A 19,650-nucleotide genomic window follows, 5' to 3' on the forward strand; every position below is an offset into this window, starting at 1 on the left:
TGACCTGCGTGCGTGACCTGAGTGCGTGACCTGAGTGCGTGACCTGAGTGCGTGACCTGAGCGTGACCTGCGTGCGTGACCTGCGTGCGTGACCTGAGTGCGTGACCTGCGTGCGTGACCTGCGTGCGTGACCTGCGTGCGTGACCTGAGTGCGTGACCTGCGTGCGTGACCTGAGTGCGTGACCTGCGTGCGTGACCTGCGTGCGTGACCTGAGGTCGACCTTTGACCTACCTGTTCCTTAGGTATGTGTCGTAGCGCGCTGACCACCGTGCGGGGGGCGGGCTCTCCCAGATCCACTTCCTGGACATACAGAGCCCCGGCCAATGGGTGGTAGCGGACGCCAACGATCCGACCAATCCGCAGGTCGAGGCGAGACACGTCCATGCGAGGCTCCTCCTCTAACACAGACTCAGAGTTTGTTCTCTCCCTCTTTCCTGAGAGAGAGAGAGAGAGAGAGAGAGAGAGAGGGAATTGAGAGAAAGAGAGTAATTGAGAGAGGGAGAGAGAGAGAGAGAGAGAGAGAGAGAGAGACAGAGAGGGAATTGAGAGAAAGAGAGGTAATTGAGAGAGGGAGAGAAAGAGAGGGAATTGAGAGAGAGAGAGAGAGAGAGGGAGAGAGAGAGAGAGGGAGAGAGGGGCGGGCCTTCGCCAGAGCCCTGCACTCTTCAATATTTACATCAACGAATTGGCCACTATCTAGAACAATCCTTAGCCCCTGGTCTCCACAATTCACAGGCTAAATGTCTGCTCTTCGCACCTGGCCTACAGCAGCACCTGGCCTACAGCAGAGCCTGGACCTGCTAGAGCAGTACCGCCAGACCTGGGCCCTGGCAGTAAACCCCAAAAATACTAAAACAATGATTTTCCAGAGAAGATCCAGATCTCAGGGAATTAGACCAAAGTTCTCAATTGGTACAAAATATATAGAGTACTGCACACTACAATTACTGAGGTTTAAAAATATAGAGTACTGTACACACCACAATTACTGAGGTTTAAATATATAGAGTACTGTACACACTACAATTACTGAGGTTTAAATATATAGAGTACTGTACACACCACAATTACTGAGGTTTAAATATATAGAGTACTGTACACACTACAATTACTGAGGTTTAAATATATAGAGTACTATACACACTACAATTACTGAGGTTTAAATATATAGAGTACTGTACACACCACAATTACTGAGGTTTAAATATATAGAGTACTGCACTGTTTAAAAATAAGCTCAACTGGACACCTTAATGAGGCAGTGAATGAACTGAGAGAGAAAGCACGCAAAAAACAAATTCAAATTGAAATACTTGTTCAAAGCTAAAACTAATTGAATATGTCATTGAACCAATTGCACTTTATGTCAGCAAGGTGTGGGGTCCACTTGCAAAACAAGATTTCACCCAATGAGACAAAAACACCCCATTGAAACCCTGCATGCAGAGTTCTGTAAGATTCTCCTACATGTCCAGAGGAAAACTACAAACAATGCATGCAAACTATTTGACCATGGTTACTGATCATGGCCAAATAGATAGAGTTAGAGTTCAGACAGAGTTCAGTGTGTCAAATCGCAGGGCCTGTTGTCCAGACCTCTGGCAGACTCTATGGGGGTGCCACAGGGTTCAATTCTCGGACCGACTCTCTTCTCTGTATACATCTCTTGCTGCTGGTGAGTCTCTGATCCACCTCTACGCAGACGACACCATTCTGTATACTTCTGGCCCTTCTTTGGACTCTGTGTTAACAAACCTACAAACGAGCTTCAATGCCATACAACTCTCCTTCCGTAGCCTTTGCTTTCCTAACTGCCTGTGTATATTGGTTTCTAACTTCCCTGAAAAGTTGCATATCACGGGGGCTGTTCGATGCTAATGCAGAACGCCACAGGATGGGCAGACAGGTCTGGAGTAAACCAAGGACTATATCTGTTCTTAGTTCTACATTTTTTTTAAATGGGGCTTATTTAAGATGGTGAGGAAAGCACTTTTAAGGAATAACCGAGCATCCTCTACTACTGACGGGATGAGGTCAATATCCTTCCAGGATACCCGGGCCAGGTCGATTAGAAAGGCCTGCTCGCTGAAGTGTTTCAGGGAGCGTTTTACAGTGATGAGTGGAGGTCGTTTGACCGCAGTCCCATTACGGATGCAGGCAATGAGGCGGTGATCGCTGAGGTCCTGGTTGAAGACAGCAGAAAACAACATCTGTTACTCCAGTGTTCATTTGCTTTATTGTAATTACTTCACCACTATGGCCTATTTATTGCCTTACCTCCTTACTTTATTTGTACAGATTTTCTATTGTGCTATTGACTGTTGTTTATTCCATGTGTAACTCTGTGTAGTTGTTTTTTGTCACACTGCTTTGCTTTATCTTGGCCAGGTTTCAGTTGTAAATGAGAACTTGTTCTCAACTGGCCGACCTGGTTAAATAAAGGTGAAATAAAAAAGTACAGGCTCAGTGAGCACAGCCTTGCCATTGAGAAGGGGAAACCTGGCTCCCTGTAGAGGAAAGGCTGTGCAACCACTGTACCACAGCAGAACCTGAGACGGTGTGTGTGTGCATGCTTTGTGTACAGTGTGTGTGTGTGTGTGTGTGTGTGTGTGTGTGTGTGTGTGTGTGTGTGTGTGTGTGTGTGTGTGTATGCTTTGTGTACAGTATGTGTGTCTCTCTCCCTGCTAGCCACACATCATCTTCTTCCTGGTCAAATTGGTGAGTTGGTCCTAGGTTGAGTTCACGTTGCCAGAAGGTTGTCGTTGCCAAGCAGCTGTAATATTACTGTGTCTAACACTGAAACAAGGAAGTCCCTAGATTTTGCTCGCCTGAAGTAGAGTATCTCATGATAAGCTGTAGACCACAATATTTGCCAAGAGAGTTTTCATCTATACTTTTCGTGGCTGTTTATTTACCACAACAGACGGATGCTGGCACGAAGACCTGTCAGCTGTATAAGGAAATAAGCAAACAGGAAACCACTCACCCAGAGGCGGCTAGTGGCCGGGGACTTTAACGCAGGAAAACTGAAATCAGTTCTACCTAATTTCTATCAACAAGTTAAATGTGCAACCAGAGAGGAAGAACAAAAAAAACACTAGACCATCTTTACTCCCCAACAGTAGGGTCCAGGTGTACCAGATGTATATTGGACACCCCTCCCCATCTTTACACTCCAACAGTAGGGTCCAGGTGTACCAGATGTATATTGGACACCCCTCCCCATCTTTACACCCCAACAGTAGGGTCCAGGTGTACCAGATGTATATTGGACACCCCTCCCCATCTTTACTCCCCAACAGTAGGGTCCAGGTGTACCAGATGTATATTGGACACCCCTCCCCATCTTTACTCCCCAACAGTAGGGTCCAGGTGTACCAGATGTATATTGGACACCCCTCCCCATCTTTACACTCCAACAGTAGGGTCCAGGTGTACCAGATGTATATTGGACACCCCTCCCCATCTTTACTCCCCAACAGTAGGGTCCAGGTGTACCAGATGTATATTGGACACCCCTCCCCATCTTTACTCCCCCAACAGTAGGGTCCAGGTGTACCATTGGACACCCCTCCCCATCTTTACTCCCCAACAGTAGGGTCCAGGTGTACCAGATGTATATTGGACACCCCTCCCCATCTTTACACTCCAACAGTAGGGTCCAGGTGTACCAGATGTATATTGGACACCCCTCCCCATCTTTACTCCCCAACAGTAGGGTCCAGGTGTACCAGATGTATATTGGACACCCCTCCCCATCTTTACACTCCAACAGTAGGGTCCAGGTGTACCAGATGTATACCCCTCCCCATCTTTACTCCCCAACAGTAGGGTCCAGGTGTATATTGGACACCCCTCCCCATCTTTACTCCCCAACAGTAGGGTCCAGGTGTATATTGGACACCCCTCCCCATCTTTACTCCCCAACAGTAGGGTCCAGGTGTATATTGGACACCCCTCCCCATCTTTACTCCCCAACAGTAGGGTCCAGGTGTATATTGGACACCCCTCCCCATCTTTACTCCCCAACAGTAGGGTTCAGGTGTATATTGGACACCCCTCCCCATCTTTACTCCCCAACAGTAGGGTACCAGATGTATATTGACACCCCTCCCCATCTTTACACTCCAACAGTAGGGTCCAGGTGTATATTGGACACCCCTCCCCATCTTTACTCCCCAACAGTAGGGTCCAGGTGTACCAGATGTATATTGGACACCCCTCCCCATCTTTACTCCCCAACAGTAGGGTCCAGTACCAGTGTATATTGGACACCCCTCCCCATCTTTACAGTAGGGTCCATACCAGATGTATACCCCTCCCCATCTTTACTCCCCAACAGTAGGGTCCAGGTGTATATTGGACACCCCTCCCCCCCTCCCCATCTTTACTCCCCAACAGTAGGGTCCAGGTGTATATTGGACACCCCTCCCCATCTTTACTCCCCAACAGTAGGGTCCAGGTGTATATTGGACACCCCTCCCCATCTTTACTCCCCAACAGTAGGGTTCAGGTGTATATTGGACACCCCTCCCCATCTTTACTCCCCAACAGTAGGGTCCAGGTGTACCAGATGTATATTGGACACCCCTCCCCATCTTTACTCCCCAACAGTAGGGTTCAGGTGTATATTGGACACCCCTCCCCATCTTTACTCCCCAACAGTAGGGTCCAGGTGTATATTGGACATCCCTCCCCATCTTTACTCCCCAACAGTAGGGTCCAGGTGTATATTGGACACCCCTCCCCATCTTTACTCCCCAACAGTAGGGTCCAGGTGTATATTGGACACCCCTCCCCATCTTTACTCCCCAACAGTAGGGTCCAGGTGTACCAGATGTATATTGGACACCCCTCCCCATCTTTACTCCCCAACAGTAGGGTTCAGGTGTATATTGGACACCCCTCCCCATTTTACTCCCCAACAGTAGGGTTCAGGTGTATATTGGACACCCCTCCCCATCTTTACTCCCCAACAGTAGGGTCCAGGTGTATATTGGACACCCCTCCCCATCTTTACTCCCCAACAGTAGGGTTCAGGTGTATATTGGACACCCATCCCCATCTTTACTCCCCAACAGTAGGGTCCAGGTGTACCAGATGTATATTGGACACCCCTCCCCATCTTTACACCCCAACAGTAGGGTCCAGGTGTACCAGATGTATATTGGACACCCCTCCCCATCTTTACTCCCCAACAGTAGGGTCCAGGTGTATATTGGACACCCCTCCCCATCTTTACTCCCCAACAGTAGGGTCCAGGTGTACCAGATGTATATTGGACACCCCTCCCCATCTTTACTCCTCAACAGTAGGGTTCAGGTGTATATTGGACACCCCTCCCCATCTTTACTCCCCAACAGTAGGGTTCAGGTGTATATTGGACACCCCTCCCCATCTTTACTCCCCAACAGTAGGGTCCAGGTGTATATTGGACACCCCTCCCCATCTTTACTCCCCAACAGTAGGGTTCAGGTGTATATTGGACACCCCTCCCCATCTTTACAACCCCAACAGTAGGGTCCAGGTGTACCAGATGTATATTGGACACCCCTCCCCATCTTTACACCCCAACAGTAGGGTCCAGGTGTACCAGATGTATATTGGACACCCCTCCCCATCTTTACTCCCCAACAGTAGGGTCCAGGTGTACCAGATGTATATTGGAAACCCCTCCCCATCTTTACTCCCCAACAGTAGGGTCCAGGTGTACCAGATGTATATTGGACACCCCTTCCCAACAGTAGGGTCCAGGTGTACCAGGTGTATATTGGACACCCCTCCCCATCTTTACTCCCCAACAGTAGGGTCCAGGTGTACCAGATGGACACCCCTCCCCATCTTTACTCCCCAACAGTAGGGTCCAGGTGTACCAGATGGACACCCCTCCCCATCTTTACTCCCCAACAGTAGGGTCCAGGTGTACCAGATGGACACCCCTCCCCATCTTTACTCCCCAACAGGAGGGTCCAGGTGTACCAGATGTATATTGGACACCCCTCCCCATCTTTACTCCCCAACAGTAGGGTCCAGGTGTACCAGATGTATATTGGACACCCCTCCCCATCTTTACTCCCCAACAGTAGGGTCCAGGTGTACCAGATGTATATTGGACACCCCTCCCCAACAGTAGGGTCCAGGTGTACCAGATGTATATTGGACACCCCTCCCCATCTTTACTCCCCAACAGTAGGGTCCAGGTGTACCAGATGGACACCCCTCCCCATCTTTACTCCCCAACAGGAGGGTCCAGGTGTACCAGATGTATATTGGACACCCCTCCCCATCTTTACTCCCCAACAGTAGGGTCCAGGTGTACCAGATGTATATTGGACACCCCTCCCCATCTTTACTCCCCAACAGTAGGGTCCAGGTGTACCAGATGTATATTGGACACCCCTCCCCAACAGTAGGGTCCAGGTGTACCAGATGTATATTGGACACCCCTCCCCATCTTTACTCCACACAGAGACCCGTACAAAGCTCTCCCTCGCCCTCCATTTGGTCTAATCTGACCATAATTCCATCCTCCTGATTCCTGCTAAAGCAGGTAGTACCAGTGACTCGCTCAATACAGAAGTGGTCAGATGACGCAGATGCTAAACTACAGGACTGTTTTGCAGCACAGACTGGAATATGTTCCGGAATTCATCCGATGGCATTGAGGAGTATACCACCTCAGTCACCGGCTTCATCAATAAGTGCATCGACGACGTCGTCCTCACAGTGACTGTACGTACATACCACAACCAGAAACCATGGATTACAGGTAACATCCCCACTGAGATAAAAGGGTAGAGCTGCCTCTTTCAAGGAGCAGGACTCTATCCCAGAAGCTTATAAGAACTCCCGCTACGCCCTCAGACGAACCATCAGACAAGCAAAGTGTCAATACAGGACTAAGAGGAGTCAGTTTGTCTGTCTCAGTGACTTCTAGAGAAGACATCTATCTCCACCTCCCTCTCCACATCCCTCTCTACCACCCTCTCCACCTCCCTCTCTACCGCCCTCTCCACAGCCATCTCCACAACCCTCTCCACAACCCTCTCCACAACCCTCTCTACCGTCCCTCTCCACAACCCTCTCTACCGTCCCTCTCCACCTCCCTCTCTACTGTCCCTCTCCACCTCCCTCTCTACTGTCCCTCTCCACCTCCCTCTCTACTGTCCCTCTCCACAACCCTCTCTACCGTCCTCTCCACAACCCTCTCCACAACCCTCTCTACAGCCCTCTTTCCCCTGCCTCTCCACCTTCCCTCTCTACCGCCCTCTCCACCTCCCTCTCTACCGCCCTCTCTACCTCCCTCTCTACGGCCCTCTCCACCTCCCTCTCTACCACCCTCTCTACAGCCCTCTCTACAGCCCTCTCCACCTCCCTCTCCACCTCCCTCTCCACCTCCCTCTCTACGGCCCTCTCCACCTCCCTCTCTACCACCCTCTCTACAGCCCTCTCTACGGCCCTCTCCACCTCCCTCTCTACCACCCTCTCTATAGGCCCTCTCTACAGCCCTCTCCACCTCCCCTCCACCTCCCTCTCCACATCCCTCTCTACAGCCCTCTCCACCTCCCTCTCCACCTCCCTCTCCACCTCCCTCTCTACAGCCCTCTCCACCTCCCTCTCCACCTCCCTCTCCACCACCCTCTCTACAGCCCTCTCCACCTCCCTCTCCACCTCCCTCTCTACAGCCCTCTCCACCTCCCTCTCCACCACCCTCTCTACAGCCCTCTCCACCTCCCTCTCCACCTCCCTCTCCACCACCCTCTCCACCTCCCTCTCCACCTCCCTCTCCACCTCCCTCTCTACAGCCCTCTCCACCTCCCTCTCCACCTCCCTCTCCACCTCCCTCTCCACCACCCTCTCCACCTCCCTCTCCACCTCCCTCTCCACCTCCCTCTCCACCACCCTCTCTACAGCCCTCTCCACCACCCTCTCTACAGTTTTTTGTCTGTAATCTTCAGTATAAAGTCCTAGCTGCATTAAGTCTAATCAAAAAGATTCATCTGGTCTTCTCTAGAAGTCACTGTGCAGACAAACGGACTCCTAACTACTGATTGGGGATTTGTCTGTCTCAGTTAGCAAAGTATTGATTTGTTGATTTTGTCTTCTCTTTTACATTGATTGACATTAAACCATTGCATTGGTCACAGTTGTCTATCTGTGTGTGTTTGTCAGTGTGTGTGTGTGTGTGTGTGTGTGTTTGTCAGTGTGTGTGTGTGTTTGTCAGTGTGTGTGTTTGTCAGTGTGTGTGTTTGTCAGTGTGTATTACTCACCCTTCCTCTCTCCTCTCCTCCTCCTCCCATCTCTTTCCCTGACGGGGCCAGGTTTGGGGTTGGGGCCTGGGGCATAGAGGGCAGCTGTGGACCCCGGGGAAGTCAGTTTGGAGGCGGCTGCTGCTTTGGCTGGAAACACACAGATAATTGAGGGTATAAAGCAATCAATCAGTCAGCCTGCCAGTCAGTAAGTCACCCAGTCAATCAGTCAGTCAGCCAGCCAGTCAGTAAGTCACCCAGTCAATCAGTCAGTCAGCCAGCCAGTCAGTAAGTCACCCAGTCAATCAATCAGTCAGCCAGCCAGTCAGTAAGTCACCCAGTCAATCAGTCAGTCAGTCAGCCAGTCAGTAAGTCACCCAGTCAATCAGTCAGTCAGTCAGCCAGTCAGTAAGTCACCCAGTCAATCAGTCAGTCAGTCAGCCAGTCAGTAAGTCACCCAGTCAATCAGTCAGTCAGTCAGCCAGTCAGTAAGTCACCCAGTCAATCAGTCAGTCAGTCAGCCAGTCAGTAAGTCACCCAGTCAATCAGTCAGTCAGTCAGCCAGTCAGTAAGTCACCCAGTCAATCAGTCAGTCAGTCAGCCAGTCAGTAAGTCACCCAGTCAATCAGTCAGTCAGTCAGCCAGTCAGTAAGTCACCCAGTCAATCAGTCAGTCAGTCAGCCAGTCAGTAAGTCACCCAGTCAATCAGTCAGTCAGTCAGCCAGTCAATCAGTCAGTCAGTCAGCCAGTCAATCAGTCAGTAAGTCACCCAGTCAATCAGTCAGTCAGTCAGCCAGTCAGTAAGTCACCCAGTCAATCAATCAGTCAGCCAGCCATTCAATCAGTCAGTCAGTCAGCCAGCCAGTCAGTAAGTCACCCAGTCAATCAATCAGTCAGCCAGCCAGTCAGTAAGTCACCCAGTCAATCAGTCAGTCAGTCAGCCATTCAATCAGTCAGTCAGTAAGCCAGTCAGTAAGTCACCCAGTCAATCAGTCAGTCAGTCAGCCAGTCAGTAAGTCACCCAGTCAATCAGTCAGTCAGTCAGCCATTCAATCAGTCAGTCAGTAAGCCAGTCAGTAAGTCACCCAGTCAATCAGTCAGTCAGCCAGCCAGTCAGTAAGTCACCCAGTCAATCAGTCAGTCAGTCAGCCAGTCAGTAAGTCACCCAGTCAATCAGTCAGTCAGTCAGCCATTCAATCAGTCAGTCAGTAAGCCAGTCAGTAAGCCAGTCAGTTAACCAGTCAGTTAGTTGACCAGTCAGTCAATTAACCAGTCAGTCAGTTAACGAGTCAGTTACTTAACCAGTCAGTCAGCCAGTCAGTTAACCAGTCAGCCAGTCAGTTAACCAGTCATTCAGCCAGTCAGTTAACCAGTCAGTCAGCCAGTCAGTTAACCAGTCAGTCAGCCAGTCAGTTAACCAGTCAGTCAGCCAGTCAATTAACCAGTCAGTCAGTCAGTCAGTTAACCAGTCAGTCAGCCAGTCAGTTAACCAGTCAGCTAGTCAGTCAGTTAACCAGTCAGCTAGTCAGTCAGTCAGTCAGTCAGTTAACTAGTCAGCCAGCCAGTCAGTTAACCAGTCAGTCAGCCAGTCAGTTAACCAGTCAGCCAGCCAGTCAGTTAACCAGTCAGTCAGCCAGTCAGTTAACCAGTCAGCCAGCCATTCAGTTAACCAGTCAGTCAGCCAGTCAGTTAACCAGTCAGTTAACCAGTCAGCCAGCCAGTCAGTTAACCAGTCAGCCAGCCAGTCAGTTAACCAGTCAGTCAGCCAGTCAGTTAACCAGTCAGTCAGCCAGTCAGTTAACCAGTCAGCCAGTCAGTTAACCAGTCAGTCAGCCAGTCAGTTAACCAGTCAGCTAGTCAGTCAGTTAACCAGTCAGCTAGTCAGTCAGTTAACCAGTCAGCCAGTCAGTTAACTAGTCAGCCAGCCAGCCAGTCAGTTAACCAGTCAGCCAGTGAGTTAACCAGTCAGCCAGCCAGTCAGTTAACCAGTCAGTCAGCCAGTCAGTTAACCAGTCAGCCAGCCAGTCAGTTAACCAGTCAGTCAGCCAGTCAGTTAACCAGTCAGTTAACCAGTCAGTCAGCCAGTCAGTTAACCAGTCAGTCAGCCAGTCAGTTAACCAGTCAGTCAGCCAGTCAGTTAACCAGTCAGACAGCCAGTCAGTTAACCAGTCAGCCATCCAGTCAGTTAACCAGTCAGTCATCCAGTCAGTTAACCAGTCAGTCAGCCAGTCAGTTAACCAGTCAGTCAGCCAGTCAGTTAACCAGTCAGCCAGTCAGTTAACCAGTCAGTCAGCCAGTCAGTACCTTTCTTCTTCTGTTGTTTCTCAGTGAGTAGAATCTTCAGGTCAGAGATGTCTTTCTTTAGCTTAGCGTTCTCAACCAACAGCTTCTTCTCTTCTCTCACCGTTTTCTGCAAGACTACAGAAAGGAAATACTTATTAACATGTTATAAACACTTAATGACGTTTCATAAATGATTTATTAATGCTTTACAAATGGCAAAGCCCAGGCATCGTTAGAGAGAGAGAGAGACAGAGAGAAAAAAATGAGAATGAGAGAGAGTCAGAGAGAGTCAGATAGAGTCAGAGAGAGAGAGAGAGAGAGACAGAGAGAGAGAGAGAGAGACAGAGAGAGAGAGAGAGAGAGAGAGAGAGAGAGAGAGAGAGAGAGAGCGAGAGAGAGAGAGAGAGAGAGCGAGAGAGAGACAGAGAGAGAGACAGAGAGAGAGAGAAAGAGAGAGACAGAGAGAGAGAGACAGAGAGAGAGACAGAGAGAGAGAGACAGAGAGAGAGAGAGACAGAGAGAGAGACAGAGAGAGAGAGACAGAGAGAGAGAGACAGAGAGAGAGAGAGAGAGAGAGCGAGAGACAGAGAGAGAGCAGAGAGAGAGAGAGAGAGAGAGAGAGAGAGACAGACAGTGTTTTCTTACGTTCCTTGTCCTTCAGCAGCAGCACCTGTGTTTTGAAATACTCCATGATCATTTCACTCTCCTTAGGGTCCAGCTTCCCCAGAGCTGTCAGACCTGGTGTACTACTGGGGGAGAAACACAGCTCAGTAATCACTATTGCATCAAATTGTCTCAATCAATCAAATAATCCCATTTTTAGTGGTCACATACACATATTTAACAGCTGTTATTGCCGGTGTAGTGAAATGCTTGTGTTCCAACAGTGCAGTAATATCTAACAATACACATAGATCTAAAAGTTAAATAATGGAATAAAGAAATACATAAATATTAGGACGAGCAATGTCGAAGTCCGGAGCATAAATCCAATATACAGATATACAGTACCAGACGCCCTGAAATGCAAACTATTACGAATTACTTTTCATTTTAGTTTGACGAAAATATGACAATTCCAGAATTCCAACCCAGAATTCCAACCCAGAATTCCAACCCAGAATCCCAACCCAGAATTCCAACCCAGAATTCCAACCCAGAATCCCAACCCAGAATTCCAACCCAGAATTCCAACCCAGAATTCCAACCCAGAATTCCAACCCAGAAATCCATCCCAGAAATCCACGCGAGACTAATGGACATTTCATTAGAGCTCCTTCTCGTGCAAATGCCAGTTGTTGGTTGTATTAGGAGATATCAGGAGTACAGTGATACTTATAATAATAAACCGTTATTCAAATAAAATCACAGTAATTAGTAAACAAATAGTAAACAGATAGTAAATAGTAAATAGTAACAAATAGTAAACAGTAATTACTATGTAAGAATACTGTTTGTCAACTACGGCTCAGCATTCCAACGACACAGTACCCGCCAAGCTCATCACTGAGCTGTTGTTGCGTCTATATTTTAAATTAAAAAAATCAGTGTACAGTACCAGTCAAAAGTATGGACACTATTTCCAGGGTTGTCCTTTATTTTTTTTTACTATTTTCTACATCGTAGAATAATAGTGAAGACATCAAAACTATGAAACAACACATATGGAATCACGTAGTAGAAGTGTTAAACAAATCAAAATATATTTTCTATTTTAGATTCTTCAAAGTAGCCGCCCTTTGCCTTGATGACAGCTTTACACACTCTTGGCATTCTCTCAACCAGCTTCATGAGGTAGTCACCTGGAATGCTTTTCCAACAGTCTTGAAGGAGTTCCCACACATGCTGAGCACTTGTTGGATGCTTTTCCTTCACTCTGCAGTCCAGCTCATCCCAAAACAGTGAGGTCAGGTGATTGTGGAGATCATCTGATGCAGCACTCCAGGTGTTATGGGTCATTGACCTGTTGAAAAACAAATGATAGTCCCACAAAGTGCAGATCAGATGCGATGGCGTATCTCTGCACAATGCTGTGGTAGCCATGCTGGTTAAGAAGTGTGCCTTGAATTCTAAATCACTGAAAATGTCACCAGCAAAGCACCCCCAAACCATCACACCTCCTCCTCCATGCTTCATGTTGGAAACAACACATGCAGAGATCATCCGTTCACCTACTCTGCATCTCACAAAGACACGGCGGGTTGGAACCAAAAATCTCACATTTGGACTCATCAGACCAAAGGGCAGATTTCCACCGGTCTAATGTCCATTGTTCGTGTTTCTCGGCCCAAGCAAGTCTCTTCTTATTATTGGTGTCCTTTAGTAGTAGTTTCTTTGCAGCAATTCGGCCATGAAGACCTGATTCACACAGTCTCCTCTGAACAGTTTATGTTGAGATGTGTCTGTTACTTGAAATCTGTGAAGCATTTATTTGGGCTGCATTCTGAGGCTGGTAACTCTAATGAACTTATCCTCTGCAGTAGAGGTAACTCTGGGTCTTCCTTTCTTGTGGAGGTCCTCATGAGAGCCAGTTTCATCATAGCGCTTGATGGTTTTTGTGACTGCACCTGAAGAAACTTTCAAAGTTCTTGAAATTTTCCGGGTTGACTGACCTTCATGCCTTAAAGTAATGATGGACTGTCGTTTCTCTTTGCTTATTTGAGCTGTTCTTGCCATAATATGGACTTGGACTTTTACCAAATAGGGCTATCTTCTGTATACCACCCCTACCTTGTCAAAACACAGCTGATTGGCTGGCACATTAAGAAGGAAATAAATTCCACAAATTAACTTAATCCAGGTGACTACCAAGCTAGTTGAGAGAATGCCAAGAGTGTACAAAGCCGTCATCAAGACAAAGGGTGGATATTTTGAAAAAAATATTTAAATATATTTAGATTTGTTTAACACTATTTTGGTTACTGCATGAATCCATATGTGTTATTTCATAGATCTGATGTCTTCACTATTATTCTACAATGTAGAAAATACTACAATATATTTTTTAAATATGTTATAGACAGTATGCGGATATAATTTGTAGTATATCTGTAGAATACGTAGGATAGAATAGTATGTGTACAGCAATAGTTGAACAGGACGGACTTGACTAGAATACAGTATATACAAGAGAAGTCAGTAAAACAGTATGTAAACATTACTAAAGTGACCAGTGTTCCATCTCTACGTAAACATTATTAGAGACCAGTGTTCCATCTCTATGTAAACATTATTAGAGACCAGTGTTCCATCTCTATGTAAACATTATTATAGTGACCAGTGTTCCATCTCTATGTAAACATTACTAAAGTGACCAGTGTTCCATCTCTACGTAAACATTATTAGAGACCAGTGTTCCATCTCTATGTAAACATTACTAAAGTGACCAGTGTTCCATCTCTACGTAAACATTATTATAGTGACCAGTGTTCCATCTCTACGTGCAACAGCCTCAAAGGTGCAGGGTTGTAACCGAGTAACCGAGTTACCGGGTGGTGACAGTGACTAAGTTCAGGGCAGGATACTGAATGGAGGCCCAACTATTTAACAGTCTGATGGCCTTGAGATAGAAGCTGTTTTTCAGTCTCTCGGTCCCAGCTTTGATGCACCTGTACTGACCTCGCCTTCTGGATGATAGCGGGGTGAACAGGCAGTGGCTCGGGTAGTTGATGTCCCTGATGATCTTTTTGTCCTTCCTGTGACATCGGGTGGTGTAGGTGTCCTGGAGGGCAGGTAGACTGCCCTCTGTGATGCGTTGTGCAGACCTCACCACCCTTTGGAGAGCCTTGCTGTTGCGGGCGGTGCAGTTGCCGTACCAGGCGGTGATACAGCCCGCCAGGATGCTCTCAATGGTGCATCTGTAAAAGTTTGTGAGGGTTTTAGGGGCCAAACCAAATTTCTGCAGACTGCTGAGGTTGAAGAGGCGTTGATGGATCTTCTTCACCACGCTGTCTGTGTGGTTGGACCATTTCAGTTTGTCAGTGATGTGTACGCCGAGGAACTTGAAGCTTTTCACCTTCTCCACTGCGTTCCCGTCGATGTGGATAGGGGTGTGCTCCCTCTGCTGTTTCCCTGAAGTACACGATCAGCTCCTTCGTTTTGTTGAAGTTGAGGGAGAGGTTATTTCCCTGGCACCACTCTGCCAGGGCCCTCACCTCCTCCATGTAGGCCGTCTCATCATTGTTGGTAATCAGGCCTACCACTGTTGGGTCGTCTTCAGACTTGATGATTGAGTTGGAGGCGTGTGTGGTCACGCGGTCATGGGTGAACAGGGAGTACAGGAGGGGGCTGAGCACGCACCCTTGTGGGGCCCCAGTGTTGAGGATCAGCGTAGTGTTTCCTACCTTCACCACCTGGGGGCGGCCCGTCAGGAAGTCCAGGACTCAAGTTGCACAGGGCGGGGTCGAGACCCAGGGCCCCGAGTCTAATGATGAGCTTGGAGGGTTCTGTGGTGTTGAAGGCTGAGCTGTAGTCAATGAATAGCATTCTTACATTGGTATTCCTCTTGTCCAGATGTGTTAGGGCAGTGTGCAGTGTGATGGCGATTGCATCGTCTGTGGACCTATTGGGGCGGTAAGCAAGCTGGAATGGGTCTAGGGTGTCAGGTAGGGTGGAGGTGATATGGTCCTTGACTAGTCTCTCAAAGCACTTCATGATGACAGAAGTGAGTGCAATGGGGTGATAGTCATTTAGTTCAGTTACCTTGGCTTTCTTGGGTACAAGAACGATGGTGGACATCTTGACGCAAGTGGGGACAGCAGACTGGGTTAGGGATTGATTATGTCCGTATACACGCCAGCCAGCTGGTCTGTGTATGCCTCTGAGGACAAGGCTTGGGATGCCGTCTGGGCCGGCAGCCTTGCCAGGGTTAACATGGTTAAATGTCTTACTCACATCGACCATGGAGAACGAGAGCGGCATCGGTGACACTGTGTTATCCTCGAAACGGGCGAAGATGGTGTTTAGCTTGTCCGAGAGCAAGATGTCAAATGGCTACCCAGACTACTTGCATTGTTGCCCCCAGAGTGACGTGGAGGCTAGTGACAGACAGACAGGGTGACGTGGAGACGTCCCCCCCCCCCCCCATCCCTCTGTTCATTATCTACTCACAGTCACTTTAATAACTCTACCTACATGTACATATTAAATCAACTACCTGGTGCCCTCGCACATTGCCTCTGTACCGGTACCCTCTGTATGTAGCCTCACTACTGTTACTTTACTGCTGCTCTTTAATTATTTGTTATATTTATTTGTATTTTTTTACTTAACACTTATTTTTCTTATTTTTCTTATTTTTCTTAAAACTGCATTGTTGGTCAAGGGCTTATAAGTTAGCATTTCACTGTAAGATCTACACCTGTTGTATCCAGCAAAATATTTGATTTGGAGGCTAGTGACAGACAGACAGAGTGACGTGGAGACTAGTGACAGACAGACAGAGTGACGTGGAGACTAGTGACAGACAGACAGAGTGACGTGGAGACTAGTGACAGACAGACAGAGTGACGTGGAGACTAGTGACAGACAGAGTGACGTGGAGACTAGTGACAGACAGACAGACAGAGTGACGTGGAGACTAGTGACAGACAGACAGAGTGACGTGGAGACTAGTGACAGACAGACAGACAGAGTGACGTGGAGACTAGTGACAGACAGACAGAGTGACGTGGAGACTAGTGACAGACAGACAGAGTGACGTGGAGACTAGTGACAGACAGACAGAGTGACGTGGAGACTAGTGACAGACAGACAGAGTGACGTGGAGACTAGTGACAGACAGACAGAGTGACGTGGAGACTAGTGACAGACAGAGTGACGTGGAGACTAGTGACAGACAGACAGAGTGACGTGGAGACTAGTGACAGACAGACAGAGTGACGTGGAGACTAGTGACAGACAGACAGAGTGACGTGGGGACTAGTGACAGACAGACAGAGTGACGTGGAGACTAGTGACAGACAGACAGAGTGACGTGGAGACTAGTGACAGACAGACAGACAGAGTGACGTGGAGACTAGTGACAGACAGACAGAGTGACGTGGAGACTAGTGACAGACAGAAAGACAGAGTGACGTCGAGACTAGTGACAGACAGACAGAGTGACGTGGAGACTAGTGACAGACAGACAGAGTGACGTGGAGACTAGTGACAGACAGACAGAGTGACGTGGAGACTAGTGACAGACAGACAGAGTGATGTGGAGACTAGTGACAGACAGACAGAGTGATGTGGAGACTAGTGACAGACAGGGTGACGTGGAGACTAGTGACAGACAGACAGGGTGATGTGGAGACTAGTGACAGACAGACAGAGTGACGTGGAGACTAGTGACAGACAGACAGAGTGACGTGGAGACTAGTGACAGACAGGGTGACGTGGAGACTAGTGACAGACAGAGTGACGTGGAGACTAGTGACAGAGAGACAGACAGAGTGACGTGGAGACTAGTGACAGACAGACAGAGTGACGTGGAGACTAGTGACAGACAGACAGACAGACAGAGTGACGTGGAGACTAGTAACAGACAGACAGGGTGACGTGGAGACTAGTGACAGACAGACAGAGTGACGTGGAGACTAGTGACAGACAGACAGACAGAGTGACGTGGAGACTAGTGACAGACAGACAGAGTGACGTGGGGACTAGTGACGGACAGACAGAGTGACGTGGAGACTAGTGACGGACAGACAGGGTGACGTGGAGACTAGTGACAGACAGACAGGGTGACGTGGAGACTAGTGACAGACAGAGTGACGTGGAGGCTAGTGACAGACAGACAGGGTGACGTGGAGACTAGTGACAGACAGACAGAGTGACGTGGAGGCTAGTGACAGACAGACAGAGTGACGTGGAGACTAGTGACAGACAGAGTGACGTGGAGACTAGTGACAGACAGACAGGGTGACGTGGAGACTAGTGACAGACAGACAGAGTGACGTGGAGACTAGTGACAGACAGACAGACAGAGTGACGTGGAGACTAGTGACAGACAGACAGAGTGACGTGGAGACTAGTGACAGACAGACAGACAGGGTGACGTGGAGACTAGTGACAGACAGACAGAGTGACGTGGAGGCTAGTGACAGACAGAGTGACGTGGAGACTAGTGACAGACAGACAGACAGGGTGACGTGGAGACTAGTGACAGACAGGGTGACGTGGAGACTAGTGACAGACAGACAGAGTGACGTGGAGACTAGTGACAGACAGACAGGGTGACGTGGAGACTAGTGACAGACAGACAGAGTGACGTGGAGGCTAGTGACAGACAGAGTGACGTGGAGACTAGTGACAGACAGACAGACAGGGTGACGTGGACACTAGTGACAGACAGGGTGACGTGGAGACTAGTGACAGACAGACAGAGTGACGTGGAGACTAGTGACAGACAGACAGGGTGACGTGGAGACTAGTGACAGACAGACAGGGTGACGTGGAGACTAGTGACAGACAGACAGAGTGACGTGGAGGCTAGTGACAGACAGACAGAGTGACGTGGAGACTAGTGACAGACAGACAGAGTGACGTGGAGACTAGTGACAGACAGACAGGGTGACGTGGAGACTAGTGACAGACAGACAGAGTGATGTGGAGACTAGTGACAGACAGACAGAGTGACGTGGAGGCTAGTGACAGACAGACAGAGTGACGTGGAGACTAGTGACAGACAGACAGAGTGATGTGGAGACTAGTGACAGACAGACAGAGTGACGTGGAGGCTAGTGACAGACAGACAGAGTGACGTGGAGACTAGTGACAGACAGGGTGACGTGGAGACTAGTGACAGACAGAGTGACGTGGAGACTAGTGACAGAGAGACAGACAGAGTGACGTGGAGACTAGTGACAGACAGACAGAGTGACGTGGAGACTAGTGACAGACAGACAGACCGACAGAGTGACGTGGAGACTAGTAACAGACAGACAGGGTGACGTGGAGACTAGTGACAGACAGACAGAGTGACGTGGAGACTAGTGACAGACAGACAGACAGAGTGACGTGGAGACTAGTGACAGACAGACAGAGTGACGTGGGGACTAGTGACGGACAGACAGAGTGACGTGGAGACTAGTGACGGACAGACAGGGTGACGTGGAGACTAGTGACAGACAGACAGGGTGACGTGGAGACTAGTGACAGACAGAGTGACGTGGAGGCTAGTGACAGACAGACAGGGTGACGTGGAGACTAGTGACAGACAGAGTGACGTGGAGGCTAGTGACAGACAGACGGAGTGACGTGGAGACTAGTGACAGACAGAGTGACGTGGAGACTAGTGACAGACAGACAGGGTGACGTGGAGACTAGTGACAGACAGACAGAGTGACGTGGAGGCTAGTGACAGACAGAGTGACGTGGAGACTAGTGACAGACAGACAGACAGGGTGACGTGGAGACTAGTGACAGACAGGGTGACGTGGAGACTAGTGACAGACAGACAGAGTGACGTGGAGACTAGTGACAGACAGACAGGGTGACGTGGAGACTAGTGACAGACAGACAGGGTGACGTGGAGACTAGTGACAGACAGACAGAGTGACGTGGAGGCTAGTGACAGACAGACAGAGTGACGTGGAGACTAGTGACAGACAGACAGAGTGACGTGGAGACTAGTGACAGACAGACAGGGTGACGTGGAGACTAGTGACAGACAGACAGAGTGATGTGGAGACTAGTGACAGACAGACAGAGTGACGTGGAGACTAGTGACAGACAGACAGACAGGGTGACGTGGAGACTAGTGACAGACAGACAGAGTGACGTGGAGGCTAGTGACAGACAGAGTGACGTGGAGACTAGTGACAGACAGACAGACAGGGTGACGTGGAGACTAGTGACAGACAGGGTGACGTGGAGACTAGTGACAGACAGACAGAGTGACGTGGAGACTAGTGACAGACAGACAGGGTGACGTGGAGACTAGTGACAGACAGACAGGGTGACGTGGAGACTAGTGACAGACAGACAGAGTGACGTGGAGACTAGTGACAGACAGACAGAGTGACGTGGAGACTAGTGACAGACAGACAGAGTGACGTGGAGACTAGTGACAGACAGACAGGGTGACGTGGAGACTAGTGACAGACAGACAGAGTGATGTGGAGACTAGTGACA

General features: G+C 48.9%; 1 protein-coding gene across 7 annotated transcripts in view; it reads right to left on the minus strand.

Annotated features, from left to right (window-relative positions):
- LOC135574224 (aminoacyl tRNA synthase complex-interacting multifunctional protein 1-like) overlaps window positions 1-19,650 on the minus strand; it is a 70,086-nt gene that overhangs the window by 3,533 nt on the left and 46,903 nt on the right. For 4 of the 7 annotated variants that reach the window (XM_065025154.1, XM_065025155.1, XM_065025150.1 and 1 more), the window contains exons 2-5: window positions 11,179-11,279; window positions 10,555-10,668; window positions 8,272-8,400; window positions 233-435 (exon numbers count right to left, since the gene is read on the minus strand). In XM_065025154.1, the coding sequence (XP_064881226.1) occupies window positions 233-435; window positions 8,272-8,400; window positions 10,555-10,668; window positions 11,179-11,230 (498 nt within the window). In that variant the 5' untranslated portion in view covers window positions 11,231-11,279. Of the gene's footprint in view, window positions 1-232; window positions 436-8,271; window positions 8,401-10,554; window positions 10,669-11,178; window positions 11,283-19,650 lie in introns of all 7 variants that reach the window. The other 3 variants (XM_065025153.1, XM_065025149.1, XM_065025151.1) reach the window with 1 other exon arrangement.

Source organism: Oncorhynchus nerka, linkage group LG12 (assembly GCF_034236695.1).
Source record: "Oncorhynchus nerka isolate Pitt River linkage group LG12, Oner_Uvic_2.0, whole genome shotgun sequence".
NCBI lineage: Eukaryota > Metazoa > Chordata > Actinopteri > Salmoniformes > Salmonidae > Oncorhynchus > Oncorhynchus nerka.